The sequence below is a fragment of the Crotalus tigris genome, unplaced genomic scaffold (assembly GCF_016545835.1).
Source record: "Crotalus tigris isolate CLP2741 ecotype Arizona unplaced genomic scaffold, ASM1654583v1 scf7180000024321.1087588, whole genome shotgun sequence".
Classification (NCBI taxonomy): Eukaryota; Metazoa; Chordata; class Lepidosauria; order Squamata; family Viperidae; genus Crotalus; species Crotalus tigris.
In genome coordinates this window covers 384,058-407,604 of record NW_024100493.1, presented here as the reverse complement: position 1 = coordinate 407,604, position 23,547 = coordinate 384,058, and the positions used below count along the sequence as shown (strand labels likewise).

At 45.4% G+C, this 23,547-nt stretch overlaps 1 protein-coding gene across 2 annotated transcripts in view; it reads right to left on the bottom strand.

The window, feature by feature from the left end:
* NSUN7 (NOP2/Sun RNA methyltransferase family member 7) overlaps nt 1–21,644 on the bottom strand; it is a 29,056-nt gene extending 7,412 nt beyond the window's left edge. The window contains exons 1-8 of one of the 2 annotated variants that reach the window (XM_039325301.1): nt 21,562–21,644; nt 15,354–15,727; nt 10,728–10,786; nt 8,275–8,405; nt 7,018–7,170; nt 4,332–4,515; nt 2,686–2,896; nt 1,262–1,405 (exon numbers count right to left, since the gene is read on the bottom strand). In XM_039325301.1, the coding sequence (XP_039181235.1) occupies nt 1,262–1,405; nt 2,686–2,896; nt 4,332–4,515; nt 7,018–7,170; nt 8,275–8,405; nt 10,728–10,786; nt 15,354–15,666 (1,195 nt within the window). In that variant the 5' untranslated portion in view covers nt 15,667–15,727; nt 21,562–21,644. Of the gene's footprint in view, nt 1–1,261; nt 1,406–2,685; nt 2,897–4,331; nt 4,516–7,017; nt 7,171–8,274; nt 8,406–10,727; nt 10,787–15,353; nt 15,728–21,060; nt 21,309–21,561 lie in introns of those variants that run through there. The other variant, XM_039325299.1, reaches the window with a different exon arrangement.
* Nucleotides 21,645–23,547: the final 1,903 nt, after the last annotated feature.

Sequence of the window (23,547 nt, the reverse complement as noted above, 5' to 3'; positions counted from 1 at the left end):
CAATATCTATTCTATATTCCAATTTCTATTCCAATTTCTATTCTATTCTATTCTATTCTATTCTATTCTATTCTATTCTATTCTATTCTATTCTAATCTATTCTACTCTACTCTATTCTATATTCCAGTATCTATTCTATATTCCAATATCTATTCTATATTCCAATATCTATTCCAATATCTATTCCAATATCTATTCTATTCTATTCTATTCTATTCTATTCTATTCTATTCTATTCTATTCTATTCTATTCTATTCTATTCTATATTCCAATATCTATTCTATATTCCAATATCTATTCCAATATCTATTCTATTCTATTCTATTCTATTCTATCTACTCTACTCTATTCTATTTCCAATATCTATTCTATATTCCAATATCTATTCCAATATCTATTCTATTCTATTCTATTCTATATTCCAATATCTATTCCAATATCTATTCTATTCTGTCTCTCTTCTATTCTATATTCCAGTATCTATTCTATATTCCAGTATCTATTCTATTCTATTCTATTCTATTCTATTCTATTCTATTCTATTCTATTCTAATATTCTATTCCAATATCTATTTCCAATATCTATTCTATTCTATTCTATTCTATTCTATTCTATTCTATTCTATTCTATTCTATTCTACTCTACTCTATTTTATATTCCAATATCTATTCTATATTCCAATTTCTATTCTATTCTATTTTATATTCTATTATATATTCTATTATATATTCCAATATCTAATCTATTCTATTCCACTCCATTCCATATTTTCTATTCTATTCTATTCTATTCTAAGCTAGCAAAGCCTACCAAACAAAGTCTTATGTGGTGCTTCCCAAAGTCAGGCATGGTGCTTGAAGATGGATGACACATTCCAGAACGCACGTGTTTTGGTTCTGCTGTCCCCTAATTATTATCGAACACCTCCAGTTGAGTGTGAGACCATGCCTTGAGTTTGGTGAACTTGGCCAAAATCACTGGTTTGCTGGAGAAGAAAACAGATGAGGAGGGAGGAGGAGAGAAAAGGATGAGGAAGGAGAAAGAGAAGAGAAGATAAGGGAGAGGAGGAGGAGATGAAGAAAGGAGAAGATCGATAAGGAGGAGAGAGAGGAGCAGAAGGAGAAAATAAAGATAAAGAAGAGGAGGAGAAGGAGACAACAGATAAGGAGAAGGGGAAGGAGAGCAAAGGGGATCGAGACAGTGGCCGGAAATGCCACAGAAAGAGAACAAGGCAGTTGAAACCCCTCCGGGAAGTTACCTTCATGCTCCTCCAAAATGAATTCGATGGGATTGCTGACCCCCAGGCCGGAACAGCGAGGCAGGAGCAGGACCACTTTCACTTTCTGCAGCTTGGCGCAAGCGGGCTCCACGTTGGCAAAGTCCTCGTGGAGCAGCTCGATATCTTGGGGAGGAGGAGAAGGAGGAGGAGGAAAAAGAGAAGGAAGAGTGAGGACGCCCGTGAGACGGGACGGAAGGGGCGCTGCAGCAGAGACGACGCACCTTCGGATCTCCTCTCCCTTCCTTCGGGTCGCTGCACCACCCCGGAAGTGAATCGTCGCTTCAAACTTTTGCGGGGCGGGAGGGGGGGGGTTAAGGAGAGCTTCCTGGAAGCGCCGGTGGTCCTCGGCTTAGCACCGTCTGCTTAGCGGCCGTTCAGACTTACGACGGTGCTGGAAAAAACCACTCGTGGCCGTGTGTGTGTGTGTGTGTGTGTGTGTGTGTGTGTGTCTTTGGTTATTTAGGTTTTCTCCCGCGTAAAATTGGAAGGGTCTTGGCGACGTTTCGACGAAGTCCCGTTCGTCATCTTCAGGCTGGTGTTTTTGGCTTCGGCTTAGTGACGGAAATGTTGGGCTCAATTGGGGTCGTACATTTGAGGACCACCTGTACGGCCTTCTATGCTAAGATAAATTTCTGGCTACTCTCTAAATCTCCTTTGCCCTCCTCCTCCCTCCTCCTCACCTGTTGTCTCCTTTTCCTTCTCCTCTTCCTTCTCTTTCTTCATCTTTATCTTCTCCTTCCCCTTTCTCCTCCTAATCTATCTTCTCCCTCTTCTTCCTCATCCTTGTCTCCTCCTTCATCCTTGTTTTCTCCTCCTCCTCCCTCACCTATTGTCTCCTTTTCCTCCTCCTCTTCCCTCATCTTTATCTTCTCCTCTCATCCTAATCTATCTTCTCCCTCTATGTCCTCATCCTTGCCTCCTCCTCCTCCTCCTCCATCCTTCTATTTCCTCCTTCTCCACTTCCTTCTCCATCTTCTCCACCTCCTTCATCCTTACCTATTGTCTTCTTTTCCTTCGCCTCTTCCCTTTCTTCATCTTTATCTTCTCCTCCTCTCTTCTCCTTATCTATCTTCTCCTCTTCTCCCTCTTCTTCCTCATCGTCTCCTCCTCCTCCTTCATCCTTATCTATTTTCTCCTTCTCCTCTTCCTTCCCCATCCTTATCTATCGTCTTCACCTCCTTCATCCTTATCTATTTTCTCCTTCTCCTCTTCCTTCTCCATCCTTATCTATCTTCTCCTCCTCCCTCATCCTTACCTATTGTCTCCTTCTCCTTCTCTTCCCTCTTTCTTCATCGTCTCCTTCTCCTCTCTCCTCCTAATCTATCTTCTCCGTCTTCTTCCTCATCCTTGTCTCCTCCTGCTCCTCCTCCATCCTTAGGCGATGCCACCAAGCTTGAACTTACTTTTACACTCCATGCGTGCAAAGAGATCCTTCAATTCAGCTTCTCTGGCCGCAGACTTCACTCCGCATACGAACACCCGGGAAGTGTCCTGATTGGTCAGCACCGACACATGGGCCACAGTGAGCCAGGACCCCATTTGGGCAATTAAAATGTCATCGTCCATATTCAGCAGGGCTTTCACCGAATGTACCGCCAGACTCCGGGAGTTATCCTAAGGATAGAAACAGAAACACCAGCATGGGAATTACTCAGCTCGCCAACCGCAGGCCTTGCAATGGGACAGGCATTGGAGGTGGGGTGACCTGGCCGAGTCAAAACAATGCTTTGGCTGAGAGCAACAGCATTTAGACTTATATACCACTCCACAGTGCTGTACAGCCGTCTCTAAGAGGTTTACAGAGTCAGCCTTTTGCCCCCCCAAAACAATCTGGGTCCTCATTTTACCAATCTAGGGAGGAGGGAAGGCTGAACCAAGCTTGAGCAGGTTAGAATCGAACTACTGCCAGTCAGCAGAATTAGCCTGCAATGCTGCATCCTAACCATGGGAAGGAAGGAAAGGAAGAAAGGAAGTAGAGGGAGGGAGGGAGGGAAGGAAATGGGAGGGAGGGAGGGAGGGAGGAAGGAAGGAAGGAAGGAAGGAAGGGAGAGAGGGAGGGAGGGAAGAAAGCAACAGCACTTAGACTTATATACCGCTTCACTATGCTTTACAGCCCTCTCTAAGTGGTTTACAGAGTCAGCCTCTTGCTCCCCAACAATCTGGGTCCTCATTTTACCGGCCTTGGAAGGATGGAAAGGCTGAGTCAACCTTTGAGCCGGTCAGGATCAAACTGCTAGCGGTGGGCAGAGCTAGCCTGCAATACTGCATTGTATCCACTGAGGCACCCATTCCATCTGTTTTTGCAATGTAGATCAGGGATCCCCAACCTATGGGCCATAGCCCACTAGCAGGCCGTGGCCTACTGGCCACCGGGCCACGGGATAGGCTGGCCAGTGCGCACAACCACCCTCACTCACGCCAGCATGCAGGTTTCCGCATGCACGTGGGGCTAGCGGCAGTGGTGGCTAGTGCCTGCACAGATGCACAAACGGAGCCACTAGCGCCATGCAGGCTGTGTGGCCCCTTTGCGCAGGCACACGGGTGCTAGCTGCAGTGGCGGCTAGTGCATGCACGCATGCACAAATGGGGCCGTGAGCACTGTGCTAGCAACGGCGATGGCTAGTGTATGCGTGCATGCACAAGTGGATTCGCTACCCCCGTGTGGGTGCATGAGGCCCCTTTCACGCACGGTCCCACTCGTGCATGCGCGCGCACACACAAATTTCCTTTCCCTCCAGGTCACCAGCCTGAAAAGGCTGGTGACCTCTGATGTAGAAGACCTGTCATCAGGTTTTGCACTACCCGTACCCATTGGCAAGTGAAGGAGCTGCACAAAATACAAGCCAAGCTAGTTGCTCTACATTGGGGGTGTTCAATCGTGGCAACTTGGAGACTTGTGGACTTCAGCTCCCCAAAATCTTCCCCCCCAAAGCCAGCAAGGTCTCAAAGCCGTCAAGGGTGGACATCCCTGCTCTACCGATTTTGGCCGACCGTCACCCCGGAAGGATTCAAACACTCCTTCAAGTAAAGTGCAAACTCTTTCACTTACTTGCAACAGCAGTTTGTGATCAGTATACAGTTCCGAGATCAGGAGTTTTTCTTTAAGAGAAGACGGGAAAATGAGCCCATCCTCACAGTGCTTATCCGGGCAATAGGTGTAACCATCAAAATCCGAAATGGACGCTACTTTCATGAAGCCTTCCTTCTGCAAGAAGCTATGGACTTCTTCAAGACTGCAGGATAAACCACAGCTTATTAACACGGCACACTACGGAAGCGAAACAGATTTTTTTAAAAAAATCGCCTTTAGGTTTGAACGTATAGAGCAGTGGTTCTCAACCTTTTTAATGCCGCGACCCGCAACCGTTCGTAAGTCGAGGACTACTCAACCGGTCGTAAGTCGAGGACTACTCAACTGGTGCAGCACCGTTGGCAGAATGGGACTTTTGGCGGGCTCAGCAGGGCAGAGACAGCCTGGACAATTCCTATTGGCTTTTGAAAGCCAATAGAATTAGACTCTATTCAAGAGAGTCTATTCTATTGGCTTTCGAAAGCCAATAGAAGAAAAGGGAGGAGCACAGCTAAGGAAAAGGGGAAAAAAATGGCGGACTGTGTTGTTTGGCGACCCCCGTGAAATGGTCGTTCGATCCCAAATGGGGTCCCGACCCACAGGTGGAGAACCACTGGTATAGAGGACATCTTGATTTCAGAAAAGAGCCAGCATCGTTATGCTCCACTCAGTATCAAGGATGCAGCTGTAGAGATGGCCAACAGTATTAAGTATCCGGGGGTGCAGATAACAAACACGCTGAATTGGTCTGTCCACACGTCATCCTTAGTGAAGCGTGCAAAACAGTGTCTGCATTTCCTGCATCGGACGAGGAGGGCGCCTCTCTCTCCTTCTGTCTTGGCCACTTTTTACAGAGGCAGGATGGAGTGTCTTAAGCAACTGCATCACTGTCTGGTTTGGTGGCAGCAGCGCCCCAGATAGAAAGTCCATACAGAGAGTGGTGAGGATAGCGAGAAGCTCATAAGAAGCTCGCTCACTGGTATTCAGGATGCTTATAAGCACTCCGATGTGCTTAGAGAGCAAAGCATTATTAGAAACCCCGCACGCCCACTTTACACTCTGTTTCTGTTGCTCCCCTCGGGGTGGAGGTTTCCAATCACCAAGCTCAGAGAGCACAATAAACTCTGTTTATGAATAAATAAATTTGTACGACATTTATTACTGTCCTTGTGCTTTTCTTATTTAGTTCTTAGTTTTATATCCCACCTTTTCACCAGCAATAAAAGGTGGCTTACCCCTTTTGCCAGTTTATCTCAACCACCGCCTGGTGAGCTAGGCTGGTCTGGTTTTTCTGGATCCAAGCTACTCAGCCAGCTTCAAGGAAATGGCCGTTAAATTCAACGGATTAGACTAAAGCAGGACACTTCTAACTTGGCTACTGTCAATGCTGCTAACATCGGATGTTTTTGCTTTAAAAACAGATGGAGATATAGCCATTTTCTTCTTTGGGCTTATAGAGTTAGATGATGCTGGGGAGCAGGGGAATGTACCGTATATTCCGGCGTATAAGGCGACTGGGCGTATAAGACGACCCCCAACTTTTGATTTTCAGGGTTTAGAAAGTCGTCTTATACGCTGGAAATACGGTATGTATTCAGAATCTTTTCTGTTTCTTTAACCATATTCAAACAAATGTTTCTTTTTTAAATATTCTCTCTGGTAGATCCCATCATCTATTTTCTTAATTTTCACTTTGATCTTTTTCCTTTGACCAGTATCTTTCTTAATCAATGTGATTTGCTGAATCAAAAAGTTTTTCCATATATTCATGACTGCTGCTATAGGTATAAGAACTAAATCAAATGTTTCTTTTTTTTGTAGATGTAATGTCCTCAATTTATATAGCTTACTGTTTTCTACTATTTAATTGCTTTTCCTGAAAAAGAATAAAGTGATGGGCGATGTAGAAAAATGTATGCTTTGTCCTGTTAGTGCTTATTTCTGTAAAAAAAAATAGGGCTGGCCACTAGGGGGCAGATTGGTTTTAAATTCAGAGAACAGCTACCCATATATTCCGGCGTATAAGACAACCCCCGAGTTTTGAGAAGATTTTCAGGGTTTAGAAAGTCGTCTTATACGCCGGAAAATAAGGTACATGAGAATTCAGCTAGACATAATAATACTGAACCTAGCACGAGAACCAAGGTTGTTGAAATAACAGATGATAAAGAATTGGCGGACTGAAAAGCTGGAGGGGAAGCCCACACTTCAAGCTAATTGGGGAATGTGATTTATGACTGTTAATTGGAAGAGGGAATTGTGCTTTGATACTAGGTGCTCAAGGAGGGGTTCAGTTTTTGGTTTTGATTACGTAAGTGCCGACACTATGCTACTCGAATAAAGATTCTTTAAGATAAACAATGCCTCGAAGTTCTTTTGAAGAGTTCCATCTGTCAGAACCATGACAGCAACTTTGAAGACTTGTGGACTTCTGCTTCCAGAATTCCCCAGCCAGCTAGGGAATCCACAAGTCTTAAAGTTGCAAAGTGTGGAGAGCCCCTGTGCTAAACTTCGGAGCGTTCTCCGGAAGGATGCAGTTAATTTGATCAGCAGCGCATTTAAATCTAAGAGTCACGGTCACCAAACGTTGAAAAAAATTCGCACAGGAAAATGGTGGGCAAAAGAAAAAAAGGAAAGAAAAAACCAAAAAGTCAGTAGACCTCACCTGATTTTCAAGGTGTTCACCCAGGCGTACAGTGGCAGGTTTGAAGCCCTCTGCTCTTGTCTCCGAATTGTTTCCGGCAGGATGTGCTCAATGGTTAGAGCATCATGCTTGATTCGGCATCGGGCTAGCGCAGCGGCGAGTTTGGTCTTAAAACTAGAGATTCCGAAAGGAAGAACATTGGAGGCTCAGAATTCATCCTTAGGGGAATGGGAATGGCAGCCTGCTCAAAAATCAGCATTGAAATTAGGGCGAAGAATCCGGTCGCCAAGAGATAATGGACATTTTTCTTGAGACACAGGCTGCAGTTGATCATGTCAATCTGAGCCGTGATTTTTTTGTTTTTTTTTAAATTATGGACAGTCGGCCAAAGCACAATTGGGAAGATAATATTTGTAGCTCAGGGTTGAACTGTGGGGTCCTGGGTGCTCTCTGAGCTTGGCTGTTTGCTTGCGGAAATTTCATGACCCAACTAGGGAACATCATCAGTGCTAGGAGGAGGGAGGAGGGGGAGGAGGAGGAAGAGGAGGAGTGGGGGAGGAGGAGGAGGAGGAAGAACTAGAGAAGGAGAAAGAAGGAGAAGAAGGAGGAAGAGGAGGAAAGAGGAGGAGGAGAAGTAAGAGCGAGGAGGAGGAGATGGAGAAAAAAGGAGAAAGGAGAAGAAGAAGAAGAAGACGAGGAGGAGGAGGAGGAGGAGGAAGAAGGAGGAGGAGGAGGAAGAAGAAGTAGAGAAAGAGTTGGAGAAAGGAGGAGGAAGAGGAGGAGAAGAAAGGGCAAGGAGGGGGAGGTGGAGAAAAAAGGAGAAAGGGGAGAAGAAGAAGAAGAAGAAGAAGAAGAAGAAGAAGAAGAAGAAGAAGAAGAAGAAGAAGAAGAAGAAGAAGAAGAAGAAGAAGAAGAAGAAGAAGAAGAAGAACAACAACAACAACAATAACAACAACAACAACCTCAAACTCCACTCCCTTCTACCACTGAAGAATTACCTAGCTGAGCAACGGACACAGAGCAAGGCTTTATCTTATAAAACTGCTCCATCAGTTGTGTCACCTGCACGACGCATCCCAAAAAAAGGGTCAGGCCTTGGATTAAAGAATAATAGGATTCCAGGCGTCTCTCTCTCTCTCTCTCTCTCTCTCTCTCTCTCTCTCTCTCTCTCTCTCTCTCTCTCTCTCTCTCTCTCTCTTTTTGTGCCCAGTGGGAAACAAAATTAAGTTTTCACTATCGGCCCTCCGCAGAGAAGCCGCGTGCTTTCGGGAGGTCTACCTGCATAGATAACGTTCCACTTCTTGAACTTCTGCTATGCTTTCTTCGTCCTCGGGAACCGAGCGAGCTTCAAACTTCCGGTCCTGAAGGTCGTAGAGCACCACCACCACTAAGCTGGTCAGGTCATCTGACTGCAAGAGGACCACAGTCGCACATCAAGACCCAAAAAAACCCCCCATCACTATCGATAGTCCTGGACTGAACCACCGTTCATTTAGTGACCATCTGAAAGTTACAACGGTACTGAGGAGAAGTGACCTGGGACCGTTTTTCGCACTCAGGACCACTTCAGCATCCCTGCGGTCACGTGATCAAAATCCAGAGGCTTGGCAACTGATTCGTATTTTCTCTAGACTAGCCATTACCCAGTTCCTACAACCCGTCAACGCTGCTAACATCGGATGTTTTTGCGTTGACAACAGACAGAAATGTAGCCATCTTTTACCTTTTGCGAGTTAGTGATGGCGAACCTTTTAGAGACCGAGGGCCCAAACTGCAACCCAACACCCACTTATGCATCGTCGGGTGCCGGGTGGGTGTGGCCCATTGGCTGGGTGTGGCCCATTGAGTGGGCGTGGCTGCGGTGGTAACGGCAGACTGGATGGGACTAAAAAGTTCAATCAATCAATTCCAACTTTGCAAGATCTTTTTTTTACCCATGAGAAGTTGAAATTGAACTTTTTTTTTTTTGCACATGGTGGCGGAGGCCTAAAGCGAAAAGGTTTTATAAAACCCAGCTGAAGGCCTACGACTAGGGTGACAGTGCGTGTGCCCACAGAGAGAGCTCTGAGTGCCGCCTCTGGTACCCGTGCCATAGGTTCACCACCACTGAGTTAGATGATGCTGGAAGGGGGGATGTGAACGAGAGTCCGGCTAGACATAACAACACTAAACCTAGCGTGAGAATCAAGGTTATTGAGCCCAGAGCTGATAAGGAATTGGCAGGCTGGAGAACTGGAGGGGAAGCCCACATTTCAAGCTAATTGGGGAATGTGATTTATGACTGTTAATTGGAGGAGGGAATTGTACTTTGATACTATGTGCCCAGGGGAGGGGAATTCAGTTTTTGGCTTTGATTATGCAGTGCCGACACTATGCTACTCAAAATAAAGATTCTTTAAGGTAAACAATGCCTCGAAGTTCTTTTGAAGAGTTTCATCTGTCGGAACCATGACACAACCCACCTTTGCGTGTTTTAGCCTCCAGGCCTTTAATCATCTTAGTTTGCCCTTCTTTGCACTTTTTCCCCAAAGTCTCAGCATCTTTTCTGTAACGTGGTGAGCAAAACTGGATGCAGCATATTCCAGGTGTGGCCTTACTAAGGCTTTATAAAGCGGTACTAATACTTCGTGTGATTTTGATTCTATGCTTCTGTTCATACAAATCAAGGATTGTATTAGCTCTTTTTGCCTAAGCATCTATATATATTTTTCTTGTAAATTTTTATAGATTTTCTAATATTACATTTAAATATTTGAAAGCAACGTTGTGGCTGGGTGCAATAATTCTATTACACATAGATATCATTAGTACGGATTTCAAATTGTTACAATCCCCATTCCCTCTCTTTCTCTCTTAATATCTACTGTCTCCTATTTTAACTAATACAATTCTTGTTCTGTCAATCAAAGTAACTTTCTGACATTTATCAATAATTTTTAGTTAATATATATCTTAGTGGTTTTAACTTTCAGTCTTTAGACAATCAACGGCCTGATCAATTTTTCTCAATTTTATTTTTCCATTAATATTTAAATTTAACGTTCAATAATTATCATTTCCACGCTTTAGATGACCCCAATTCCTTTATCACCATTCCTCCCAAGGTCTTATTTATATAAGTTCTCACCATCTACATCAACAAGTTAATAATGCAATAATAGTATTCTTATTTTCTAATAATTTTCTAATAAGCATATATTTTTAAAATCGTGTATTTTTTTAAGCCCCTTCCCAGTACATCTTCACTAAGATTTGCTCGACCAATGCTGCGATGGAAACAAGTCTAATATTTGGAAAATGAATGTATGGATGTGAAAGTTGGACCATAAGAAAGGCTGAGCGCCAAAGAATGGAGGCCTTTGAACTCTGGTGCTGGAGAAGACTCCTGTGAGTCCCTTGGACTGCAAGGTGATCAAACCGGTCAGTCCTAGAGGAGATCAACCCTGACTGCTCTAGAAGGTCAGATCCTGAAGTTGAAACTCAAGTATTTTGGCCACCTAATGAGACGGAAGGACTCACTGGAGAAGGGCCTAATGCTGGGAAAGATGGAGGGCAAGAGAAGAAGGGGATGACAGAGAAGGAGGTAGCTGGAGGGAGTCACTGAAGCAGGAGGCGTGAACTTAAATGGATTCCAGAAGATGGGAGAGGACAGGAAGGCCTGGAGGAACGTTGTCGATGGGGTCGTGATGGGTCGGACACGACTTCGCAATTAACAACAACAATCTACTCACTATTGACTGCAGTGGGTAAACGCCGCTGTCTATCAACATATATTCCAGCACATCTTGATCTGCAGGAGAGGAAAAATAAAAAAGATAAGGAGAAGGCATTGCAAACAATCACAAAGTGATCTTGAAGGGATCGGATGCATTTCAAAAATGTCTTATGGCCTGAAAACAGATACAGCTAGTCCTCTACTTACGACGACGGTTCATCCCAAAATTTCTGCTGCAAAGCAAGGCGGTTGAATTTTACGACCTCTCCTGCCACAGTTGTTAAATGAATCACTGCCATTGTTAAATTAGTGGCAAGGCGGTGCCACTTGACTTTATCAGAAAGGGGATCACATGACCCGGGGACACTGCAATCGTCGTAAGTACTAGTCAGTTGCCAAGTGTCTGAATTTTGATCACGTGACCAGTGGATGCTGCAACGGTCGTATAAGTGTGAAAAATGGTCATAAAAGTCACCTTTTTTTCAGTGCCGTCGTAACTTGGAACGGTCACTAAACTCAACTGTTGTAAGTTGAGGACTTGGCTGTATTCGGATTCTTAACCCTATTGGATCGTTCAGAAATTTTGCTTTTTATTTCTACGCTCGGCTAATCCTGACACGAAGTTGCCGTTAACGAGCAGAAGCAACGCTTGCGAAAGGTCTGACTGGACAGGAGGGGAATAATACAGGATTTTATTTTGGATATATGTATGTATGTATGTATGTATGTATGTATGTATGTATGTATATTTGCTACCAATTAAGGCCTGCGAGCTCTTCTACATTTGCTTGTAATTATTCATCCTATTTAGAGTACAAGGGAATTTTTTTCCCCCACCATCACCTAGCACGCCCAGCTTACAGCCCTAAAATCTCCTGGTGGTCTCCCATCCAATCCTAACCAACTCTAAGCCTACATAGTTTTTCCAAGGTCAGCCAAGCTTAGCAAGGTGCCACCAGATGCTATCACATATGACACCTTATTAGGACGTTATTATTTCCTGCCTCTTAAAGATGTGAGTCAACTGTACAGGGCCAAATCAGAACGAACAGAACAACAGAGTTGGAAGGGACCTTGGAGGTCATCTAGTCCAACCCCCTGCTCAAGCAGGAGAGCCTACACCTTTCCAGACAAATGGCTATCCAGTCTTTTCTTGAAAACCTCCAATGATAGAGCACCCATAACTCCTGGAGGGAAGCTGTTCCACTGATTAATTGTCCTCACTGTTAGGAAATTTCTCCTTAATTCCAGGTTGCTTCTCTCCTTGATGAGTTTCCATGATCCATTGCTTCTTGTCCTGCTTTCAGGCGCTTTGGAGAAGAGGTTGACCCCCCTCTTCTTTGTGGCAGCCCCTCAAAATGAGGATCTAACTCATCTTAGAGGCTGTATCTGTTCCACAAACCTTTCAAAGATGTATTCCACATAGAATCATAGAGTTAGAAAAATCTTAGAGGTCATCTAGTCCAACCCTCTGCTCAGGCAGGAGATCCTATGCTACTTCAGACAAATGGCTATCCAATCTCTTCTTTAAAACTTCCAGTATTAGAGCATTCACCGCTGCTGGTTAATTTTCTCACTGTCAGGAAGTTTCTCCTTGGTTCTTGGTTGCTTCTCTCCTTGATTGGTTTCCATCCATTGCTTCTTGTCCTGCCTTCAGGTTTCATTGGAGAATAGCTTGACTCCCTCTTCTTTGGGGCAGCCCCTGAGATATTGGAAGACTGCTATCCTGTCCCCCCTCATCCTTCTCTTCATTAAACTAGACATACCCCATTCCAGCAACCGTTCTTTGTATGTTTTAGCCTCCAGTCCCCTAATCATCTTTGTTGCTCTTCTCTGCACTCTTTCTAGAGTCTCAACATCTTTTTTATAGCATGGCGACCAAAACTGGATGCCGTATTCCAAGTGTGAAGGCAGGAATCACATTTCCTTAAACTCCACTTCTGACGTCAGGACAGGTTATATGTTAAAATCCTGTCCTTTTGCTGCCCACTTAATTGTTAGGTTACATTCAATCTCGCCCATGGAGGTGACGGATTACTGCAAGAAAACAACAGATTCTCCCCTCGCATACGTGGCCCAATGTTCGGCCGTTTCCATGGACTCAGACTGGGTTCCTGTGTTTGGGCACACCGATTCAGACATAGCGGTCTCTGTTTTCCAGGTTGCCAAGGGTAACTCTCTCGCCAGCCCACCTTTGCTAATGATTGACCTTTCCAGGATAAAGAGAAATTGCCTCTGGGGGTGGATGGGAAAATGTTCGCAGAGTCTTCCATAAAGCTTAAAGATTGAAGTGCTGGGAGATTCAATGATGTTATGTTGGCACGGATTGATGCCAGTTCTTCTCCTTTTGGGGGATTGTAATAGTAGTAAAGTTGGAAGGGACCCTGGAGGTCATCTAGTCCTACCCCCTGCTCAGGCAGGAAACCATGGCTGTCCAGTCTCTTCTTAAAAACTTCCAGTATTGGAGCATTTACTGCTTCTGGAGGCAGGCTGTTCCACTGATTAATTGTTCTCACTGTCAGGAAGTTTCTCCTTAGTTCCAGGTTGCTTCTCTCCTTGTTTAGTTTCCACCCGTTGCTTCTTGTCCTGCCTTCAGGCGCTTTGGAGAATAGCTTGATTCCCTGTTCTTTATGGCAGCCCCTGAGATATTGGAATACTGCTATCATGTCCCCCCTTGTCCTTCTCTTCGTTAAACTAGACATGCCCAATTCCTGCAACCGTTCCTTGTATGTTTTGGCCTCCAGTCCCCTAATCATCTTTGTTGCTCTTCTCTGTACTCTTTCTAGAGTCTCAACATCTTTTTTACATCGTGGTGACCAAAACTGGATGCAGTATTCCAAGTGTGGCCTTACCAAGGCATTGAAGAGTGGTATTAATACTTCACGTGATCATGATTCTATCCCTCTGTTAATGCAGCCTAGCACTGTGTTGGCCTTTTTGGCAGCTGCCGCACACTGCTGGCTCATATTTAATAACGTTGTATGTTTTAATGGATACTTTTTGCAGTTTTTAAAATGATTTTATTCGAGCCGTACTGTCGGAAAGATGGGTGACTATGTAAATGTTTAAAATAAACTAGATCAGGGATCCCCAACCTATGGGCCACGGCCCATTACTGGGCTGTGGCCTACTGGCCATTGGGCCGTGGGACAGGCTGGCCAGTGCGAGCACTCACCCCCACAAGCGCTAGTGCCCACGGACCCGTTTGTGCAGGCGTGTGGGGCTAGCGGTGGCGGCTAGCACCTGCAGGCATGCACAAACGCAGCCGCTAGCGCCGTGCACATGGGTGCTAACAGCGGTGGCGACTCGTGCATGCACACATGCGCAAATGGAGCCACTAGCACAGTGCGGGTTGCACAGCCCATATGCGCATGCATGTGGGTGCTAGCAGCGGCAGCTAGCGCATGCACAAATGGGGCCGTTCGCCCCGTGTGGGTGCACACAGCCCCATTCGAACACGGCCCCATTCGTGCATGTGCATGCGCAGACAAATTTCCCAGCTGCTCCCTTTCCCTCCGGGCCACCAGCATGAAAAGGTTGGTGACCCTCTGAACTAGATAGTCTGGACTTACAACAGTTCATTTAGTGAGCGTTTGAAGCTACAACGGCACTGAAAAAAGTGACATGACTATTCTATTCCATTCAATTCTTATTCCCATTCTATTCTTACTCCCATTCTATTCCTATTCCATTCCATTCCACTCCACTCCATTCCAATTCTCTATTCTATTCCATTCCATTCCATTCTATTTTCTATTCCATTCTATTTTCTATTCCATTCTATTTTCTATTCCATTTCATTTCATTCCACTCCACTACATTCCATTCCAATTCTCTATTCTATACTATTTCATTCAATTCTTATTCCCATTCTATTCTATTCTTATTCCCATTCTATTCTTATTCTCATTCTATTCCCATTCTATTCCTATTCCTATTCCTATTCCATTCCATTCCATTCTATTCTATTCTATTCTATTCCACTCCACTCCATTCCAATTCTTTATTCTATTCTATTCTATTCTATTCTATTCTATTCTATTCTATTCTATTCTATTCTATTCTATTCTATTCTTTCTATTCTATTCTTATTCCCATTCTATTCTTATTCCCATTCTATTCTTATTCCTATTCTATTCTATTCTATTCTATTCTATTCCATTCCATTCCATTCCATTCTCCACTCCATTCCATTCCAATTCTCTATTCTATTCTATTTCATTCAATTCTTATTCTCATTCTATTAAATTCTTATTCCCATTCTATTCCTATTCCTATTCCATTCCATTCCATTCTATTCAATCTTCTATTCTATTCTATTCCACTCCACTCCAATTCTCTATTCTTTTCTTTTCTCTTTTCTTTTCTTTTCTATTCTACTCTTCCATTCCATTCAATTCCATTCTTATTTATGATTACTGTATTTTTTTTAACCCTGATTCACATCATTCTGCATTCTTCGTAACAGTATAATTTAATTGCAGACATTGCATATTGCCTAAAACACATTTATTACAACACAACCTCAATACAATATATGAAAGATTCACGGGGGCTGCCAGCGCCACGCACAGAGCTTTGAAGGCAGAGGTATACATTGGAGGTGGCTGCGGGGCCCGTAGAGACGCGTCCCCCTACTTACATTTCAGAGCGTTGAACGCCAGCTCGTAGGACAAACGCTGGAATTCCTCGTCTTTGAAATCCGGAAGGGATGGCAACGGCCCGGTGCCGTATTTCACCAGGATTTTATCGTGAGGTTTTTCGTTACGAACGCTTTGAAAAATGTGGGCGGCGCTGAGGTACAGGGAGTCCCGGTGCCCGCTCTTCACGACGGCGTCCGTCGAGTTCAGGTCGGAAGGCAGTATTTCGCTGGAAAATACGGTTTCGTGCATGCCAGAAAGCTCGTGCGCTATAGCGTGGTCGGGGGACCCCAAGCTGCTCCTTAGGATTGGCATCGTTCTCGCACTGATGGGTCTCGACGTTGCAGGCGGTAAAAATCAGAATCTTGAAAAGGCCCTGCGGAATTACAGAGGAGGCCAAAATAGGCATCACGGGAAACATCTGGCAGAAATTCATTCTGGGCCTTTTTTTACACGGGACCCCACCGGGTTTTGTCCCGGCAGTTAACACAGGGATGTGGCGGGATTCCATACCGTACAAGGCATGTACAAAAAGAGGAAAAGGTCAAAGAAGATGAGGCAGGCCAAGAAGAGGATGGAGAAACAACATCGCACTACAACAACTTCAGTGAACAATGGTTGAGGGGACACCAGAAGAGCTAAAGCCAGAACTTTGTATCTCCCTCGACACCCTAAGAGGTAAAAGAGGAGGAAGAGGAAGAGGACTGTGGGGTTCTTGGTCCTCTCTGAACTTGGTGGGTTTCTTGAAGATGTTTCATGACCCAACTAGGCAACATCATCAGTGCTAAAAAGGAGTGGGATGTGCAGATAGGAGGAGGAGGAGGAGGAGGAGGAGGAGGAGGAAGATTGTGGGGTCCTTGGTGCTCTCTGAACTTGGTGGTTTCCTTGCAGACGTTTCATGACCCAACTAGGCAACATCATCAGTGCTAGAAGGGAGTGGGGTGTGCAGATAGGAGGAGGAGGAGGAGGAGGAGGAGGACGACGACTGTGGGTCCCTAGTGCTCTCTGAACTTGTTTTCTTGCAGACGTTTCATGACCCAACTAGGGAGCCTCATCAGTGCTAGAAGGGAGTGGGGTGTGCAGAGAAGAGAAGGACGACAAGGTTGTTAACACAGGGAGACTAGACAGCAGAAGTTAATATATCTATTAATTAATGCCGTACTAGCTACAGTTTCCAGAATCCCACCCAATTGTCTCTCCTATAGGCCTTATGCATTTTGTCCCGGCTTTCCTCCGGTCAGCTGGAAGAGCAAACAAGAGTGCCTGGCACCCTCAACGGAAGAAAGAACGAGGAACTGACAGCAACACATGTGTGCCAAGAACGCTATAAAAGGCAGAGAGCCAGTACTGAATTCACCTAGAGCCGTGGTGGTGAACCTATGGCACGGGTGCCAGAGGCGGCACACAGAGCCCTCTCTGTGGGAACGCGCGCCGTCGCCCCAGTCCTAGGCCTTCAGCTGGGTTTTATAAAACCTTTTCGCTTTAGGCCTCCGCCGCCGTGTGCAAAAAAAAAAAAAAAGTTCAATTCATCAATCAGTTTCAACTTCTTGCGGGGGAAAAAAAAAGATCTCGCAAAGTTGGAATTGATTGATTGAATTTTTTAGTCCCACCCAGTCGGCCGTTACCACCGTGGCCACGCCCACCCAATGGGCCATGCTCACCCGGCACCCGACGATACATAAGTGGGTTTTGGGATGCAGTTTGGGCACTCGGACTCTAAAAGGTTCGCCATCACTGACCTAGAGCCATGCTAATATACAGGTCCCCAAAGAAATCGTTCCAACGGAAGAAAGAAAATCAAGCTTTTTTTTAAAAAAAAAAAGAAAATAAAAAAAATCTACATGGGTATCCTTTTTCAAATCAGTGCTTTAAGGGTGGAGGTCTGTTCTCCGGGCTTGTGGGTTGGTTTCTGAATATTTTGTTACCAGGCTAGATAATATCTTCAGTGGAGTTTAGGGGGTTTGGGTATTCTTCTGTTGATAAGGGCAAGATGGGATTATAAGAACAAATCTTCACCCTCGTCCTACACCCGAGCTACAGATAGTAGTAGTAGTAGTAGTAGTAGTAGTAGTAGTAGTAGTAGTAGTAATAATAATAATAATAATAATAATATAGAGTTGGAAGGGACCTTGGAGGTCATCTACTCCAACCCCCTGCTCAGGCAGGAAACCCTATACCATTTCAGACAAATGACTGTCTAGTCTCTTCTTTAAAACTTCCAGTGTTGGAGCATTCATCGCTTCTGGAGGCAAGGAGTTCCACTGGTTAATTGTTCTTAACTGTCAGGAAGTTTCTCCTTAGTTCCAGGTTGCTTCTCTCCTTGATTAGTTTCCATCCATTGCTTCTTGTCCTGCCTTCGGGCACTTTGGAGAATAGCTTGACTCCCTCTTCTTTGGGGCAGCTCCTGAGATACTGGAACACTGCTATCATGTCCCCCCTTGTCCTTCTCTTCGTTAAACTAGACATTCCCAATTCCAGCAGCCTTTCCTTATATGTTTTAGCCTCCAGTCCCCTAATCATCTTTATTGCTCTTCTCTGCACTCTTTCTAGAGACTCAACATCTTTGCCACCAATCAACTTTCACTCAAGCTTCTGTTGTTGGTGACTAGCAGAACACTATACGCCAATCACTTCCTTGTGCAAAAGGCCAGCCGTGCCTTTGACTCGATCAAACATGATCAAAACTCGATCGAGAGAGTCAACCTCTCCCCGGGAAGACAATAAACGCTGCCAAGCACTGCAAATTTGCAACGTGGCGGTGAAAAATGGATTTGAAGGGGCGGCGCCAAAGCTTCCATAAGATCCCTTCCCTACAAACTGGATTTTAAAAGTCCCTTGTTCTCACGTCTTTTCATGCCACAGGAAGCGCGTTGTGTGCCTAGGATTAAACACACAAATCTGTTTTTATACACCGTTATACAACACCGGTGTTCGGGTGTCAGATGCCCCGAGGGCCAAGGTTTTGTCTTACTGAATTGTTGCCTGATCGCATAGCACTGCAAATTCCGTTTTCATAGCCTTCTTCTTGTGCCATATCCGTTATCGGACGTTGGCGATCATGTTTGGCGATCCTATTTTTATCAGCAGCCGCACGAAAAAAGTGCTGCTGAGTTTTGTCCCAACCATAGCCACAAGAAGAGATTAAAAAAAAAAAGGGACAAACGTTTGCTGAATATTTTTAACGTTCTCACAAAAACACCAAATGAAAAGGAGATTCTCTGTGTCTCTCATCTATTTTTTTTTTCTCTCCTAATATCAAGATCTCAACTTGTGGACTTCAATTCCCAGAATCCCCCAGCCCAGCCACCACAGCTGGCTGGGGAATCCTGGGAGTTGAAGTCCACAGGTCTTAAAAATTGCCAAGGCTGGACAACCCTTGCTCTACTACAGGATTTATCTCACCAAATGCAGGAAAAGCAATTTGCCAACTCAAAGCATCCTCCCCTTCGCTTTTAGACGTTAAGTTTGGAGAGGCTTAAAAGCTTCTTTCAAGAATAATAATAATGCAACTCTTCCCCCCCAAAAAATGCAACTAAGAAACAGCAAAGGTTTGACACGGAGGAACTGTTCCCTCTCTCTTATTCCTTTCTCCCACCTATTTTGGGAATGCCTGGGGGGGGGGGGAGGCAGACAAATTTCACTGATCAAGAACTTTATTTTGTTCTTGATGGCTGCTTTGGAATATCACCCAAGCATCTCAGGAAAATGTTATCCCTTATTATTACCTATCATGTTTTGTGTTTCATTTCTGTGTTCCTTTTTAACTGAAATATGTTGTGGACATGCCATACAATCAATCTATAAGTAATTAAAAAATGTGGACCTTTAGCTCTCCACACCAGGTTTACCCCCTCTAAGGTCACGTGTTTTGGGAATGAAAGCTGCACCCGTTGGATATCTAATAATCAGCATCAGCTTGCTGCAAGGAGGATGCTGAAAAACGCAATATCACCCACCAAAAGGCAACAGATTTGAACTTGGCAGCCTCAGGTTTAGGGATTTGCCCCCCTTCCAGCTACTGGCCCTTCTCTGGATGGAGGCTGGACTAGAAGACCTCCAAGGTCCCTTCGTGACAGCAAAAAAAAACAAACAAAAAAAACGCCAGGGATATTTTTAGAAGCCTGGCACTCTGACAAATTAGCCCTCAATAAACACAAAGCTATTAACAACCTCTACAGACTGCAGAAGAGACAATCAAGCAGCCCGAAAGTGAATAAAAAGACCCCAGCACCTCCCCACCAGCAATCAGCACCCAGATCAGCACAGATCCCCCCCCCCAAGGTTAACATCAGACCGACAATCAAGTAAAGGACACCCCCAAATCAAGGAACTGCCAAAGAAGCCGGCAGCAAACAACCCAACCAAAGGAACTCTAAGACCACCCCCACCCCGACCCCGACCCTGGCAGGGCAAGATGCCAGAATATAAACTGACAGCAAACCCCACTCCTTACTAGCACTGATGACGTTACCTAGTTGGGTCATGAAACGTCTGCAAGAAAACAAGCAAGTTCAGAGAGCACTAAGGATCCCACAGTTCTCCTCCCCCTCCTCTCCGCAAATCCTACTCCCTTCTAACACTGATGAGGCTCCCTAGTTGGGTCATGAAACATCTGCAAGGAAACCACCGAGCTCAGAGAGCACCAAGGACCCCACAGTCTTCCTTCTCTTCCTCCTCCTCCTCCTCCTCCTCCTCTCCTCTCTGCAAACCCCCCTCCCTTCTAGCATTGATGATGTTACCTAGTTGGGTCATGAAACATCTGCAAGAAAGCCACCAATCTTAGGGAGCACCCAGGAACCCACAGTCCCCTTCCTTATCCTCCTCCTCCTCCTCCTCCTCCTCCTCCTCCTCCTCCTCCTCCTCCTCCTCCTCCTCCTCTTCTTCTTCTTCTTCTTCTTCTTCTTCTTCTTCTTCTTCTTCTTCTTCTTCTTCTTCTTCTTCTTCTTCTTCTTCTTCTTCTTCCTCCTCCTCCTCCTCCTCCTCCTCTCCAGAAACCCCCCTCCCTTCTAGCACTGATGATGCTCCCTAGCTGGGTCATAAAACGTCTGCAAGGAAACCACCAAGCTCAGAGAGCACCCAGGACCCCACAGTCCCCTTCCTTATCTTCATCCTCCTCCTCCTCCTCCTCCTCCTCCTCCTCCTCCTCTTCTTCTTCTTCTTCTTCTTCTTCTTCTTCCTCCTCCTCCTCCTCTCCAGAAACCCCCCTCCCTTCTAGCACTGATGATGTTACCTAGTTGGGTCATGAAACGTCTGCAAGAAAGCCACCAATCTCAGGGAGCACCCAGGACCCCACAGTCCCCTTCCTCCTCCTCCTCATCCTCTTCTTCTTCCTCCTCCTCTCCAGAAACCCCCCTCCCTTCTAGCACTGATGATGCTCCCTAGCTGGGTCAGGAAACGTCTGCAAGGAAACCACCAACCTCAGAGAGCACCCAGGACCCCTACCTCTCCCCCCCCCGTCCCCAGTTCCCGCTCTGGGCTGCTTTTAAGGACGGGGCTTGAGAAAGCCGGAGGTCTGCAGCTTTCCGCGGCTGCCGGCTCCACCTGTTGGACTGCCAGCCCGGGCCGAGCTGGGCTGGCAAAGCGGCCAGGAGCAGCCCGGAGCCTCTGCACCTGCCCAGCCCTGGGGGGGGGGGGCTGCTGCTGTTGGAGGGGCTCCCTCCCTCCCCCCCCCTCCGGCCCAGCAGCCCGGAGGGGGGGTCTCTGTCTCACCTGGCGCCTCCTGCCCACCGAGCCGGGCCCTCTGGCGGGGGGAGCCTCTCCCAAAGGACGGCGGGGACCCCCAGGGACCCTCCGGCGCCGATCGCTGTCAGGCGCCTCTGGCCCCCCCTAATCTGCAGCGCGCCGGTCCAGTCCCCTCCGCGAGGGGAGGGGCGGGGGCGTCGCCTGGCCCGGCCCACACGCCACACCCACCGCCCGAGGGGAGGGGGTCGAGGAGGAGGAGGGAGGAGGGAGGAGGAGGCGGGACCCCCAGCCCCACCGGCCGTTTCGTTCAAATCAGGGCTCGACCATTCCCAAGGAGAGAAGGGGGGGAGGGGTCTCCAGAGGAGGGGGGGTGGGTGGGAGCGGACCTCCCCCTCTAGGCTCGCTTTCAGACTCCCCCTTTGGAGGGGGGAGGTTTTGGGAGTCTCGGGAAGGCCCCTTCTCGCCTCCTCCCGCCCGGCTTTTGCTACCTGGCCGGACCTCCCTCCCTCCTCCCCCCCCCCGCCACACCTGGCGCTTTGGTACATTCCGCTGGCTGCCCGAGCTTGGCAGAGCGGCTGCCTCTGTTTGCAGGTGGCTCCGTTGCTGGGCGGGGGTTTCTGGGGCACGCCTTTTCCTTCTTCTTCTTCTTCTTCTTCTTCTTCTTCTTCTTCTTCTTCTTCTTCTTCTTCTTCTTCTTCTTTTCTTTTTCATTTCCCCCTCCCTTTCTTTTGCAAAGGAGAGGGGTGCAGTATCTTTCTTTCTTTCTTTCTTTCTTTCTTTCTTTCTTTCTTTCTTTCTTTCTTTCTTTCTTTCTTTCTTTCTTTCTTTCTTTCGCCAAACACAAAAGCGCAGTATTTTTTTTTCTTTTGCCAAATGCAAAGACGTGCAGCATTTTTCCTTTCTTGTGCAAAGGAGAGGGGTGCAGTATTCTTTCTTTCTTTCTTTCTTTCTTTCTTTCTTTCTTTCTTTCTTTCTTTCTTTCTTTCTTTCTTTCTTTCTTTCTTTCTTTCTTTCTTTCTTTCTTTTGCCAAACACAAAAGCGCAGTATTTTTTTTCTTTTGCCAAATGCAAAGACGTGCAGCATTTTTCCTTTTTTTTGCAAAGGAGAGGGGTACAGTATTCTTTCTTTCTTTCTTTCTTTCTTTCTTTCTTTCTTTCTTTCTTTCTTTCTTTCTTTCTTTCTTTCTTTTGCCAAACACAAAAGCGCAGTATTTTTTTTCTTTTGCCAAATGCAAAGACGTGCAGTATTTTTCCTTTTTTTTGCAAAGGAGAGGGGTGCAGTATTCTTTCTTTCTTTCTTTCTCTTTCTTTCTTTCTTTCTTTCTTTCTTTCTTTCTTTCTTTCTTTCTTTTGCCAAACACAAAAGCGCAGTATTTTTTTTCTTTTGCCAAATGCAAAGACGTGCAGTATTTCTCCTTTCTTTTGCAAAGGGCAGACGTGCAAATGTTTTTTTCTTTTCTTTTGCAAAGGGCAGACTTGCAGTGTTGTTTCCTTTCTCTCGCGAAAGGCAGGCCTGCGACGTTTTCTTTTGCAAAATGGAGCACGTGCGGCATTTTCTCTCTCTTTCTTTTGCCAAATGCAGCACCTGCGGCAATTTTTGTTTTCTTTTGCCAAATGTGGAGGTGCAAGAGTCGATTCTCGAAATGCAACGTTATTTCGTCTTACCGTTAGTTGGGGAGGGGGGGGAAGCCATCTCTGCATCCTTGAGTCTCTTTCCAAGGATGCATTTTCCATTAGAAAAATAAAAATCATGCATATGTTTATATAGGTGATGCATCAGAAAGCAAGTGATCATCCACTGACATATTGATGATATGATATTCAATATATGCAATAAATAATATATTGAACAAGAGAAAAAAACGTTTCTAGAGAACATTCCACCAGTGACACATTTATGCCTTACATTACTCTTTCCCAGCTGGATTTGTATCTTTCTTAAAACTTGCAAGTTTTATATTTTTTTTTCCTTTTGTTTCTTTCTTAAACACTTGCAAATGTATTTTTTTTCCTTTTGTGTCTTTCTTAAAACTTGCAAGTTTATTTTTTTTCTTTTGTATCTTTCTTAAAAGGCCAGTGTATTGTTGTTTTTCTGTCTTTCTTAAAAACTTGCAAATGTATTTTTTTCCTTGTGTATCTTTCTTAAAAGTTGAAAGTGTGTTTTTTCCCCTTGTGTCTTTCTTAAAACTTGCAAGTTTATTTTTTTCCTTTTGTATCTTCCTTAAAACAGGCCAGTGTATTTTTGCTTTTGTATCTTTCTTTAAAAAGTTGCAAGTGTATTTTTTCTCCCCCTTTTGTATCTTTCGTAAAAGCTGCCAGTCTATTCAAGAACGTTTAGAACAGGGCTTTTCAACCTTTTCATCCATTTTACCACTTTTAGGATATGGCAACATCCGAGTATCACCAGTCGCCTAGCAAGGTGTCAAAAACTTGATGACCAAAAAAAAAGGGGGGGGATGATGAAGTACAGGTAGTCCTTGACTTACAACAGTTTGCTTAGTGACTGTTTGAAGT